Source organism: Colius striatus, chromosome 11 (genome assembly GCF_028858725.1).
Source record: "Colius striatus isolate bColStr4 chromosome 11, bColStr4.1.hap1, whole genome shotgun sequence".
NCBI lineage: Eukaryota > Metazoa > Chordata > Aves > Coliiformes > Coliidae > Colius > Colius striatus.
The window spans coordinates 1,813,233-1,825,313 of record NC_084769.1 but is presented as its reverse complement, the minus strand read 5'-3'; the positions used below and the strand labels follow the sequence as shown (position 1 = coordinate 1,825,313).

Here is a 12,081-nt window from a genome sequence, read left to right as displayed (position 1 = left end):
CTTAAATGAAAGTCAAGCTTGTGTTGTGGGGAAGGGGATTCTCAGTGCTGGTCCTGGGCTCCTGGAGGTGGGTCCCCCTCAGCCTGATGCATTGAGGCATCCTGGGGTGCATCAAGGACAGTGTGGGCAGCAGGGGGAGGGAGGTTCTGCTCCCGCTCTGCTCTGCCCTGCTGAGGCCCCATCTGGAGTCCTGTGTCCAGTTCTGGGCTCCCCAGCTCAAGAGGGACAGGGAACTGCTGGAGAGAGGCCAGTGCAGAGCCACCAAGATGATCAGGAGTCTGGAGCATCTTCCTCATGAGGAAAGGCTGTGGGACCTGGGGCTGTTTAGTCTGGAGAAGAGGAGACTGAGGGGGATCTCGTTCATATACAAATATTACAACAGGACAAGGGGTGATGGGATGAAGCTGGAACACACAAGGTCCATTTAAACATAAGGACAAACTGTTTCAGTGAGGGAGCCCTGGCCCAGGCTGCCCAGGGAGGGTGTGGAGGCTCCTTCCTTGGAGGGCTTCAGGACACACCTGGACACGTTCCTGTGTGACCTGATCTAGATTGACCTGCTTCTGCAGAGGGTTGGACTGGATGATCTCTAAAGGTCCCTTCCAACCCCACCAACCTGTGATTCTGTGGTCTCTGGCAGTCGGAAGGGCTGACGTGTGACTGCCCTTTAACCTCAGCCACACCTGAGCGTGCTAAAGCCGCCATGCACAGGAGCTGTCTGAGACCCCAAGGTGTCAGGGCAGGGTAACATTCATGCCAGGGCCTGTGGAGTGAATGAAAACCAAGAGAGTTGTCTTCAGAATGTGTTTAGATTGTAATTTCACCCTTGGGTTGGACGTGCATTAACCAGAGCTCCCCCCGTGTTTCCCTGCAGCAACTGCACGCCATCATAGCTGCATCTGTCTCCATAAAGTCATCCCAAAAGCTGAAGAAAATACTGGAGGTAGGTCTGATTTCAGCTGCACTCCTCCTCTGACCATGTACTGAAAGGGTGTGTGGGTGCTGACAGCCCTGCTCTCCTGCCAGGGCTTCCTAAAGCATCCCGCACTGGTCCTGAAAGTTCACGCTCTGCTCTGTTCCATCCCGGCAGATAATCCTGGCTCTTGGAAACTACATGAACAGCAGTAAACGAGGAGCTGTGTATGGATTTAAGCTCCAGAGTTTAGACCTGGTAGGTGAAGCAGAGCAGCTGTGTGAGGGCCACACGGGGCTGTGTTTCACGTGGCTGCCAGGGCTTGCTCAGAGCTGTGCCGTGGCGCAGGGAGGCAGCTCTGCAGGCACTGGGACCTGAATGCGTGCTGCTCGTGGTTTGGGGGTGCTGCTTAGTAGAAGATTCGTGTCTTCTGAGGCTCTGCAGACCACAGCCTGAAACCCACCTGCTAAACAGTTCTGTGAGCTGCAGGGAAAGGTGGGCACTGTCCCAGAGCCTGCTGCACCCCCACCCAGCAGCCTCCCTGCCCTCCCTCCCCAGCTCCTGGAGACAAAGTCAACGGACCGAAAGCAGACGCTGCTGCACTACATTTCAAACGTGGTCAAGGAGAAGTACCAGCACGTGTCCCTCTTCTACAACGAGCTTCACTACGTGGAGAAGGCTGCTGCAGGTATCTGCACCCCCCTGGGGCCTGGCCAGCCCCTATGCCAGGGGCTTCACAGCACACCTCACATGGGCTGGGGGGGATCTTCTCGGTGGGGAGTTGTTCCAGCTGTGTGTTTGGGCACTGGCACAGCAGGAGCAGTGCAGAGCCTGTCCAGAGCCAGGCAACAAGGCTGGGGAAGGGGCTGGAGCACAAGTCTGATGGGAAGCAGCTGAGGGAATGGGGGTGTTCAGCCTGGAGGAGGCTGAGAGGAGACCTTGGTCTCTACAACTTCCTGACAGGAGATTGTAGCTGAGGGGTGGCCAGTCTCTTCTCCCCTGCGATAAATGATAAGACAAGAGGAAAGGGGCTCAAGTTGCCCCAGGGGAGGTTGAGGCTGGAGCTGAGGCAGAACTGTTTCCCTGAGAGGGGTGTGAGCCCCTGTGCCAGGCTGCCCAGGGAGCTGGGGGAGTGCCCAGCCCTGGAGGGATCCCAAAGCCGTGGGGCTGAGGTGCTGAGGGCTGTGGGTTAGTGCTGGGCTGGGCAGGGTGAGGGCAGGGCTGGGACTCCATCTTGAGGGGCTTTTCCAACTGAGATGATCCTGTGATTGTTGTTTTATTTCCCAGTGTCTCTAGAAAACGTCCTGCTGGATGTGAAGGAGCTGCAGAGGGGCCTGGACCTGACGAAGCGCGAGTACACCATGCACGACCACAACACCATGCTGAAGGAGTTCATCCAGAACAACGAAGGGAAGCTGAAGAAGCTGCAGGACGATGCCAAAATAGCCCAGGTACTGCTGCAGGGGTGTGGCTTGGTGTGAGTGGAGGCACAGAGGCAGCAGTGGTGTGTGTTTGCTCCTGGACGTGGCGGTCGCAGCCGAGGCTCAAGCACTGAATGCTTGTTTCACTCAGGGCTGCAGTTACAGGTGTGTAACTGCAATGTGTGCATTTTGTAGGATGCCTTTGATGATGCTGTGAAGTACTTTGGGGAGAATCCCAAGACAACACCCCCCTCAGTCTTCTTCCCGGTGTTTGTCCGGTTTGTGAAGGCCTACAAGGTAAACAGCCTCCTCCTCCTCCTCTCTGCTGTCCTTCAGACCTCTCTTTAGCACCTACGTGGCTCAGGGCTCCCAACAAGCAGCTCCAGGCTCCCTCTAGCTTCCACACTCCCAGCAGCAGCAGCCCTGGGCACCACAAATAGTTGTTTTGGGATTATCTTGGGGGCTGACAAACAACAGGGCTGCCCGGGGCACCGGAGGAACCCTCAGACGGGGGGTCTGGGTGGCTGCAGCCAACCTTTAACCCTGAGCCCGTGTCTTCTGGGGCTGGGGGAGGCTGGTTTTGTGTGGTTGAGCAAGGTCTCTCCCAGCCTCCTTTATTCAGAGGCATGTAAGTTGCTGCACCTCACCTTGCTCCCTTGCAGAGCCCCATGGTGCCAAGTGACACCATTACTTGTGTTAATATTTAGGTTGCCTATGGCAACTGCAAGCCATAACCTGTGGTTTTTTTGGTGATAAATAGCAAGCAGAGGAAGAGAATGAGATGAGGAAAAAGCAGGAACAGGCCTTAATGGAAAAACTGATGGAGCAAGAGGCACTGATGGAGCAACAGGACCAAAAGGTATGAAGCAGATACGTTTGGCAGGCAGGAGCCGGCGAGTCAGTGTGTTTCCCTGTTAGTTCAGAAACCTCAGGTCTGTGTAAGGACTTCAGCTGCCCAACCAGAAACAGCCTCTGGAAGTTTTCTCCTTACGTGGAGAGAGCTGAAATCAGCTGCAGGAGTTGTGGTGTCTGCCTCTGCAGCTCCTCAAGTCTGAGAAGAGCAGAACAGACAGAGCGTTGTCTCGTCCCTGTGGCCATTAACTCTGTTCTCCTCTGGCCTTGCAGCTGTTAAAACCCTGCCAATGTTCATGGCCAGGGCCTCCCCTCGTGTCCAGGGACAGGGAACGATCGTCCCCAGCTCCTTCCCTGTCAGAGCAGCACTGAGCCCTGCTTTAGAGATGTTTTCCTGCCATGGTGGTTTTGTGTGAGGTGACACTGGAGATGTGCTGGAGGAGCTTTCCCATGGCTCTGGAACAGCCACTTTGTCAGCTGGTGCCGCTTCCTGCAGCTGCTCTTGGGATCTTCAGTCCCAGACAAGCTTTTTCCCCTTGGGACCAAAGCCTCTTCTCCCTGTTGCCTTTCAGAGGTGGGAGCTTGGAGCTCCAGTTGCAAGCTGGAAGCAGATGACAGACATGAGGAGGGAGAGTGGTTTGGCAGCCAGGTCACCTTCTGGCTCTGCCACGGGGCATGAGCAGAGAGACCCACAGAGTCGGGCAGGGATGTGGCAGTGCTGGTTGCTGCCAGGGTGCTCACTTGGTGGTTCAGGTCAATCTGTACAAATCCTCTTTGCTTTGCTTTCAGTCTCCTTCCCACAAAACAAAGAGGCAGCAGCAGGAGCTGATCGCAGAGCTGAGGCGGCGGCAGGTGAAGGACAACAGGCACGTGTACGAAGGGAAGGACGGAGCCATCGAAGACATCATCACAGGTACAGCCCCTCTGCTCTGTAACCTCAGAGGCCCTTCTGCAAAGGGGAACGGTGGGGATCTGCCTCTGAGTGGCTGTACACAAAGGTGTTCCTGGAGCACAGCCTAGGACATGCTTTAGGTGTGTGAACCAAGCAGAGAAATGTTTGGTGATGGCCCATCACAACCCAGCCCCCCCAGGCTGCCTTTGCAGGGCTGGGGCACTCTCAGCTTCTAGACCTCTCCTCCAGCACGGGGGGCTGTGCCCATAGTGCTGCCTTTGCAGGGCTGGGGCACTCTCAGCTTCTCAGGCCTCTCCTCCAGCACGGGGGGCTGTGCCCATAGTGCTGCCTTTGCAGGGCTGGGGCACTCTCAGCTTCTCAGGCCTCTCCTCCAGCACGGGGGGCTGTGCCCATAGTGCTGGCTGGAGTAGCCCAGTGCCTGGGCCCATCTCTGGGGGGGATCTGCACTCCGTGCAGATCTGTCCCACAAACCCTTTTTCCCCCTCAGTGGAATGAGTGATGACTCCAACGTGATTCAGAGCCTGCTTCTTGGTGAAAATGCACTAACAGTGGTTGCAGCCTGTTGCTGCAGTCACAGCAAATCATCCAGTCAAACCTGAATGATTCCTGGCCCTAAGCTGTGGCTGGTTTTACTGCTGCTCAGATGGTGGGCAAAGCTTGGGCTGGTCAGCCAGGGGCTGGAGCCAAACACAGTCAGGGCTGTGGTGCAGATACCGATAGGAGCTGCCACCTTCTAAGCCGTGTTTTGCTCAGGAGTCAGATAAGGTTTCCTCTGCTGTGGTGGCAGTGCTTTGGTTCTACTGCTCACTCCTCACCTGTGGTGTGGGGGGAACACAGTTCCAACCCTTCAGCAGCATTGTGGTGATGTGCTTCCGTGGCACAGAGGTCTTTGGGCAGGATTTCCTTGGCTGCTGCTGCTGAGTGCTTGGCACAGGAGTTCTTTCCTGCGGGAGGGTTGTTTTACCGCTTGCCAGGGAATTCTTGCCCAGCTAGGTGCCAGGGCTCAATTGCTTGAAGCTTTCACAACTCTTCTTAACCTTGATTAATAGCTTCCTAAGATGATGTCCTTTGATTTAAAGGGCAGAGTTGCTATAATATCTAATCTGTTACTGCTCCTGCAACTCCCTCAGACCCCTGGAAGCTCCTTTAGTCGGTTAAGTGGTTCTCCTGCTCCACAGGAGAAACAGATTGTGTGGCACAAGAGCATCCCCATGCAAAAGGCAGTCCAGGGCAGGGAGTGCCAGGCTCTAGTTAGGCATTTCCCATGGCCCTGTGCATAGTGTTTCCCATTATGGGGTGCCTCTGAGGGCTGAAAGCTGTGTAGGAATCAAGGTGAGGCCCAGAAGGGCGGGCAGGAGCGAGGCTGCATGGGTATGGCCCCGTGTCAGCTGCAGGGAAGGGGTGGCCTGGGGCTGGCTGGTGCCTGGTGGGGTGCAGGGGCACACTGCAGGGTGTGGGGCAGAGCGCTGCCTCCAGCACAGCCCTTCCTGCAGCACCTTCAGCACGGGCCCCTCAGCCCCACGGGGAGTGGTGGGGGTAAGGAATGGTGCTTACAGCTAGTGGAAAGGTGTCAGGGGGATGGGGCGACACTTCTTAATGCAGTGCCCAGTGCCAGGACAAGGGGTAACGGGCACAGGCTGGCACACAGGCAGTGCCCCTGGCACAGCAGGAGCAAGTCCTTTGGTGCAGAGGGGAGGGACCCCTGTGCCAGGCTGCCCAGGGAGGGTGTGGAGGCTCCTGGGGAGGTTCCCAACCCCGCCTGGACACATTCCTGTGCCCCCTGAGCAAGGGAAACCTGCTTCAGCAGACCTAGATGAGCTCTAAAGGTCCCTTCCAGCCGCTGCCTCGGTGGTGCTGTGCACACTGCAGCCGTGTGCCAGGCGTGCTGCGGCGCCAGGCAGCTGGCTGGGAGGTGCGGAGCCGTCCCGGGGTGTCGGAGGCGAGCACTAACGCTGTACTAACGCGCCAGAGGCGCTTCTGACGGCTGTTTGTCTGTTTGGCTGTTGTTCCCATGCAGTGCTGAAGACTGTGCCCTTTACCGCTCGAACTGCCAAGCGGGGCTCTCGGTTTTTCTGCGAACCTGTTCTCACTGAGGAATTCCATTACTAAACTATTCCTCTTTCACATCTGACGCTCTTAGAAAATACATGAAAGGTTGCTGTAGATGTTTTTTTGTTGCCACTTCCCCGTTTGTGTGCGGACCTCCGCCAGGACCATGTGAATGTTGAGTGTATAAGTCACGTCCAGCGTCCACCCACACTTGTACCTACGTCGCCTCTGTTGCATGTTCTGGTGTTGCAGTACCTTTCTGTTCCCGCCCCATGGACTTTTGCACTCGATGCTTTTGGCTGTCCTCACCTCTCCGAGGCATCTCTCGCCACCCCCTTCCCCCTCCCCCTGACCAATGCCATAGAACAGCGAGTGCTGGAAGTCACGGGACGTGTGGCGCAGGTTTCTGGCAGCTCACGAGGTCCCCGAGGAGACCAAACGGGGCTCAGCAGTCAGAAAGTGACAGCTCACTTGGCTTTTCTATGTCATGTCCCTCTGCATGCCAGTCCCCACGTGTGAGGTGCATGTGTTTCACCGGGCGTGTGCATGGAGCGAGCGCGACCGCTTTGCTCTGTGCCTCTGGAGGGGTGGGCTGCAGTAACACCCCTCCTCTGCCGGGAGCCCCTGGGCTCTTTAACCAGCACCTGCATGTTTGTGTGCATGCCAGACCCGGGGCAGGACCAACAGCACAAAGCCTGCCCTCCGCTCCCACCCACAGTTAACACTTGTCAGTTCCATGCCAACTTCACCAGGTAAACCCGGGGGTGTTTGAGCTTGGGACGGGGGGCCACGGGGGGCAGAGGGAAGGAGCAGGGCTGGGGGCTGGATGGGAAGTTTGCCATGGAACTGAGCCCCCCCTGCAGCGTGGTGTGTGGCACGGGGAGGGGGTGCTTAACCCCGCATGGCCCCCAACACCGTTGTCTTGGATTAAGGAGACATCCCACCGTCCCGCCGTGTACGTCTCACCACTAATAAAACCGCCAGCTCTCCTCAGCTCAGCGGCTGCTCGCTCTCACCACTTCCTTAGCCTGACCTTCCTGGAGCCAATCTTCAAAGCAGCTTGGAGTCTGGGTGGTGAGAGGCGTGGGTGCCCCGTGCCCGCTGCGTGCCTGGGGCCATGGGACGCTCGGTTCACTTTTGCTCTTCACTTTCCATCCCCCCCCCCCTTTTTTTTTTTACTTAACCATCATTTTGTGTTTTGTTTTTGTTTCTGTTTTGTTGTTTTGTTTTGTTTTCTGTTTAGCCCTAAAGAAGAATAATATCACTAAATTTCCCAATGTTCACTCGAGGGTAAGGATTTCTTCTAGCACACCGGTGGTGGAGGATACACAGAGCTGGCAAGCATCACTTTTTACTTAGCTTCCTCCTCTCTCTGTACGCCAGACAGCCTGGGGGTAGATGTGGCTGAGTGTAATACTGGTGAGAGCCCAAAGGAGACCCAGACTGTTGATAAGGGTGCAGGGGCCCCACAGCCCGTGGGCTGCTGACCGTCCTCACCCTCTGTCCCAAGTGCAGCCCGGACAGGCAGCCTTGTCCCTGGGTTGTTTCAGCCCCGTAGTTCCCTGGATGTTGTGCTGGCCCTGGCCCTGCTCTGGCCGTGGGTGGGTGACCACAAGTGCAGAGAGGGGAGAGGGAGCCTGCAACAAAGGCACTGCCTGCCGGGGGACCCCAGGAGCACAGGGCTTTGGGAGTCCTCTTAAAAGCGAGACCTAAAGCAGCCAGGAAATTCGAGGGAGGGTTTCCCCATCCAACCAAATTTGTTTTCCAGGAGAGAATGGTTGTTAACTCGTGTACTAAGTGTGCCTGTTATGTCCTAACTGCACATGTAACAGCACATGTAACCCACGTCACGGCCCACCTAACACAGGCTTCCATCAGCACGTCCATCTCCAGCTTCCTCCACTGTTGGATCATTGCATGCTCAGCATCCTTCCTCTGCCCCAGCTCTCGCCTCCCCAGCAGCAGCAGCAGCAGGCGGGTCAGGCCGGGCCCCGCTGCTGGCGAGGAGGAGGAGGAGGAGGAGGGAGGGGGAGGGTGGTGAGGGTAAGGCCATGGCTCCTCAGAGCCTCGCAGCGGCTGCCTCCCAGGGCCCCGCTGCTGGGTGATGGGGCTGTCTGGGGGGCACAGACCCCCTTAGCCCCGTGTCACGCAGCCCCAGCCGGCTGCATCCCGCTTCACAAACCTCCTCCGGCTCCTGCTGCTGTGGAGAGGCGGCAGAAGGGCCGGGGCACAGGCTGGGGCGCAGGCTGGTGCTGCGACCCCTCCACCACCAGCACCCCGACGCCTCTCCCCACCAGTATCACCAGTATTACCTGGCCAGGCCAGCGTTTGCTCGCTCCTGCTCTCGGTGGGGTTGACGTCCCTTCTCCTCTTCTCCACAAGCTGCTTTGATTGGCTTCCAGCAGGACCTTTCCCGGCGCGGTGTGCGGTGTGTGGGGTGTGCGGTGTGGGGTGTGTGCGGTGTGGGGTGTGCGGGGTGCGGTGTGGGGCCGCCCGCCCGCGCCGGTGCCGCTGACGCCGCCGCTTTGCCGCCCGCAGATCTTCGCAGCCAGCCGTACCGCCGTGCCGACGCGCTGAGGCGCAGCGTGAGGCGCCGCTGCGACGACCACGGCCTGCGCTCCGCCAACGGCCCCGACCTGGCCCTGTGAGCCCCCCACGGCCCAGGAACCGCGCACAGGAACCGTGGGCTCTCCGCTCCACCCGTAGCTAACAAGTGCCTGCAACCCCGAGTACCCGCTCACACGGACCCAAGCAATAGGACTTGATTCGATTGGGTGTCTCCTTGTTTCTACACCCACACATCGCTCAGTATTTGTAACCAAAATGTGCAAACGCCTTGTTTTTGGGGGGGTTTGGGCTGATCCTGTCACAGCTGGGTGACCCCGACCCGAGGCCGGGCTGGGTTTGAACGAGCGGCGCTCGGGCTCTGCTTCCCCGGCTTCAGCTGCACTTACTGGCTCCTTGTCTCCTGTTAAAAAAGGAAGGCGTGGAAGGGCTGCCTGGATGGAGCCTGGAAAGGATTCCCCAGAGAGCTGAGCCGCCTCCTTCCCCACATCCCTCCCTCTGGGGAGGCAAAGGCCGGCGCACAAGAGGAGGGCGGCCGAGGCACAGCTCTGCTCTGCGGCTAGAGGCTGAGTCACAGCCTGTTTATTCATTAGCACTAAGGTATTAACACCTCCATGATCAGTATTAGGGCTCTGAGGCCCCGGGGCAGGCCTGGCACTGGCTCCAGCTGCCTCGGGCTGCCCCCTCTCCTTGCTGTGGGGAGCTCAGAGGGGACACACACACACACAGACACACACAGGGTGCAATGTCCCAGCCCAGGGAGGGACAGGAGACTTCCCGCAGCCGCCGGGACCCCCGAGAGACCCCCGAGACGTGTCCTTGGCGCAGCTCAGCGCCCCGGCCCCAGCGCAGCACTACGCCCCTTGTAAAATGGATTGTATAGTATTTAACCACTGAATCTCCTGCCCCTTTACGTTGTGCTTCCGTGGATCCGCTGGTGAAGGCCCCGTTGTGTTGTTCCCCCTGGATGATATGTAGTTATACGAGACTCTGTTTTTAAATGTACAGATATTTTGCTACAAAACTGGTGCAGTTTTTTATGGTTTTTACACGTCTCTTTTACTCCCTCCTGCGCCTCTGGCTAATACTGTAAATATTGTTTAAAGCCACCCCCAGCCCCCTCCCCCTCTCCAGCCTCAGCCCCTGCTCTACAATCTGAATGTTATTTTAACTTATAGTTGGTTTTTTTGGTTTTATATTTAACTGAAGGGACTGGTCTGGGGCTCCCCGTGAGCAGCGAGAGCTGCCCCTCTGCAGCAGCGCCCGAGAGAACGCGCCACGGCCGCACCGAGGGCTGTGCCTCTGCCTGCCCGGCCCTGGCACTGCCTCCCAGCAAGTGGCAGGGGAATGGTTAAAAGCAGGGGCTCTCCCCTTCCTCAGCCCCCCAGGGTGTTATCACAGGGGGACCAAAGGGGTGGGACAGCTGGAAGCTGCTGCTGGCGTGTTCTCTTCAATATTTTTCTAGTACTAGACCTGCTTCTTAGCGATATTAGAAGTGTTTTATAAAAGCAGTTCATGTTACTTTCCTGGTCTGTCCCTGGCATAAGATGAAATAAACTATTTACACTACTACACAGCAAAGGCAGAGGCGGCGTTTTTTACTCACTTGGACCTTTTCTTTCTCCCCACAGCTGGCGGTGGTTTGTAGATGAACACCCAGAGCGTTCAGCAGGGGCACGGAGGAAGCCTTGGGGGGGGTTTGCCCATCAGAGTGGGATTCTTTGGGGCTTTGCTGCAGCAGGACAGGTCCCTCTCAGTCTGCTCTCCACCAGAAGCACACAGCTGCTGCTCAAATGTCCCAGCTTTCCCAGCCTGGCCAGCAGGAGGCCAAGGGACAAAGTTCCTCCTGGTTTGCACAGTGCCTCAGGTGCCTGTCCTGGGAGCAGAGACCTGCAGGGCCCAGCCCTGGCAGCTGCAGGGAATAATACAGCAAATGATAACCCAGAAACACCCCAAAGCCCAGCAGCACAAAGCAGAGCCTCATGGGCTCCTCTGCGTGGGAAAAGGCCGAGTCCCAGTGTTAACCCAGCACAAGCTTTGAGTCCCCAACCTGATGGGAACAGCTTCAGACCAGAGCCAAAATTCAGATGGGGTTTTTAGAAGGGGCTGTTGAGCCTGGAGAAGGCTGAGGGGGGAACCTCAGCAATGCTGAGAAAGCCCTGAAGGGTGGGTGCTACCCTTCCTCAGGCACTGCACTGTGCCTGCCAAGGTTAGGAAGCAGCCTGCTCTTCTTATGCAAGAGCCCAGGAGCCCATACAAACCAACCACCCCAGCAGAGGCTTTTCCACGTGCAGGGTTTTTTAGTTCAGTGGAAAAATAAAGGCAAACCTTTAAAAAGTCATATTAGAAACACTTGATCCTTCTGCAAGTCAGGCAAACACGGGGCAGTAACAAAACTGTGCACAGGAGCTCTAGGGAGGTTGCAGCCCATTATCCCCACAGGCCCCCCCACCGCAGCCCTGAGCTCTGCTGCGACATCAGCCAGCAGAGGATGCACACAGTGCCTCACCTTCTCTAACCCATCCCTTGGCCTCTTTCCCCTGCCCCCCCGAGGCCTTGCTGCTTGCCACACCAGCCCTTCCCTTCAAAGGACAAACACAGAGTTCCCCAGGTCAGGGAGAGACCCAGGATAAAGCCTCCACCAGCACTTCCCTCAGCCCTGCCCGGATTTGCACACTGAACGTCCCACACTACACAGAGACAGCAAAGGGCCTGTTTCACCAAACCTGGGTGGAGAAACACACCACTGGACACAAGCTCCGTGCCAAAACCCTGTGCCTCCTCCAGCCCCTCTGGGAGCCTGCACCACGGTTCCCAGTCACTCATTCCAATCTCCAGCAGCACCCCTAAGCCTCACAGCACCAGCCTGGCAAGGAAAGGCAACAGCTGCCCCTTTTGTCTTTGTGCACTAAGGAAGAGCAGTCGGATAAAAAGCACCGGGGGGGAAGCTGAACTCTGTTGCTGCCTGATCCTGACCATCAGAAGCCTGTCACCATCACTTCCCAGAGCTGTACAGAGGGCTTACAACCAGAAATAAATACCAGTAACACACTAGAAGTCAAGGTTTAATAGTTGATAAAAAATGTACAAAAATACCGGTGTGGGAGGCGTGGGCAGGGGATGGGCAGGGCACGGGCAGGGGGTGGATGTGCAGGGGGCAGCCAGCGCTGTGGGCAGGGCACGGGCAGGGGGTGGATGTGCAGGGGGCAGCCAGCGCTCCTGCTGCTGCTCCCCAGCCAGGGCCCCGCTGCAGGGGCTGCAGGGGCTGCCCAGCACAGTCCTCAGCAGGTGCTTAAGGCAACACATGGAAATTCCTCACACTTCTGCCTCCACTTTGCATTTCTCCTTCAGGTGAAGCTGAGCAGCGG

General features: G+C 57.4%; 1 protein-coding gene across 5 annotated transcripts in view; it reads left to right on the top strand.

Moving 5' to 3' along the window:
* The window catches only part of FMNL2 (formin like 2), a 140,187-nt gene extending 129,902 nt beyond the window's left edge, over positions 1-10,285 (top strand). The window contains exons 19-27 of one of the 5 annotated variants that reach the window (XM_062004691.1): positions 875-943; positions 1,091-1,171; positions 1,472-1,601; positions 2,201-2,364; positions 2,530-2,631; positions 3,095-3,193; positions 3,976-4,099; positions 7,392-7,438; positions 8,687-10,285. In XM_062004691.1, coding sequence (XP_061860675.1) covers positions 875-943; positions 1,091-1,171; positions 1,472-1,601; positions 2,201-2,364; positions 2,530-2,631; positions 3,095-3,193; positions 3,976-4,099; positions 7,392-7,438; positions 8,687-8,725 — 855 coding nt within the window. In that variant the 3' untranslated portion in view covers positions 8,726-10,285. Of the gene's footprint in view, positions 1-874; positions 944-1,090; positions 1,172-1,471; positions 1,602-2,200; positions 2,365-2,529; positions 2,632-3,094; positions 3,194-3,975; positions 4,100-6,116; positions 6,731-7,391; positions 8,123-8,686 lie in introns of those variants that run through there. The other 4 variants (XM_062004690.1, XM_062004689.1, XM_062004688.1 and 1 more) reach the window with 4 other exon arrangements.
* The last annotated feature ends 1,796 nt before the right edge of the window (positions 10,286-12,081 follow it).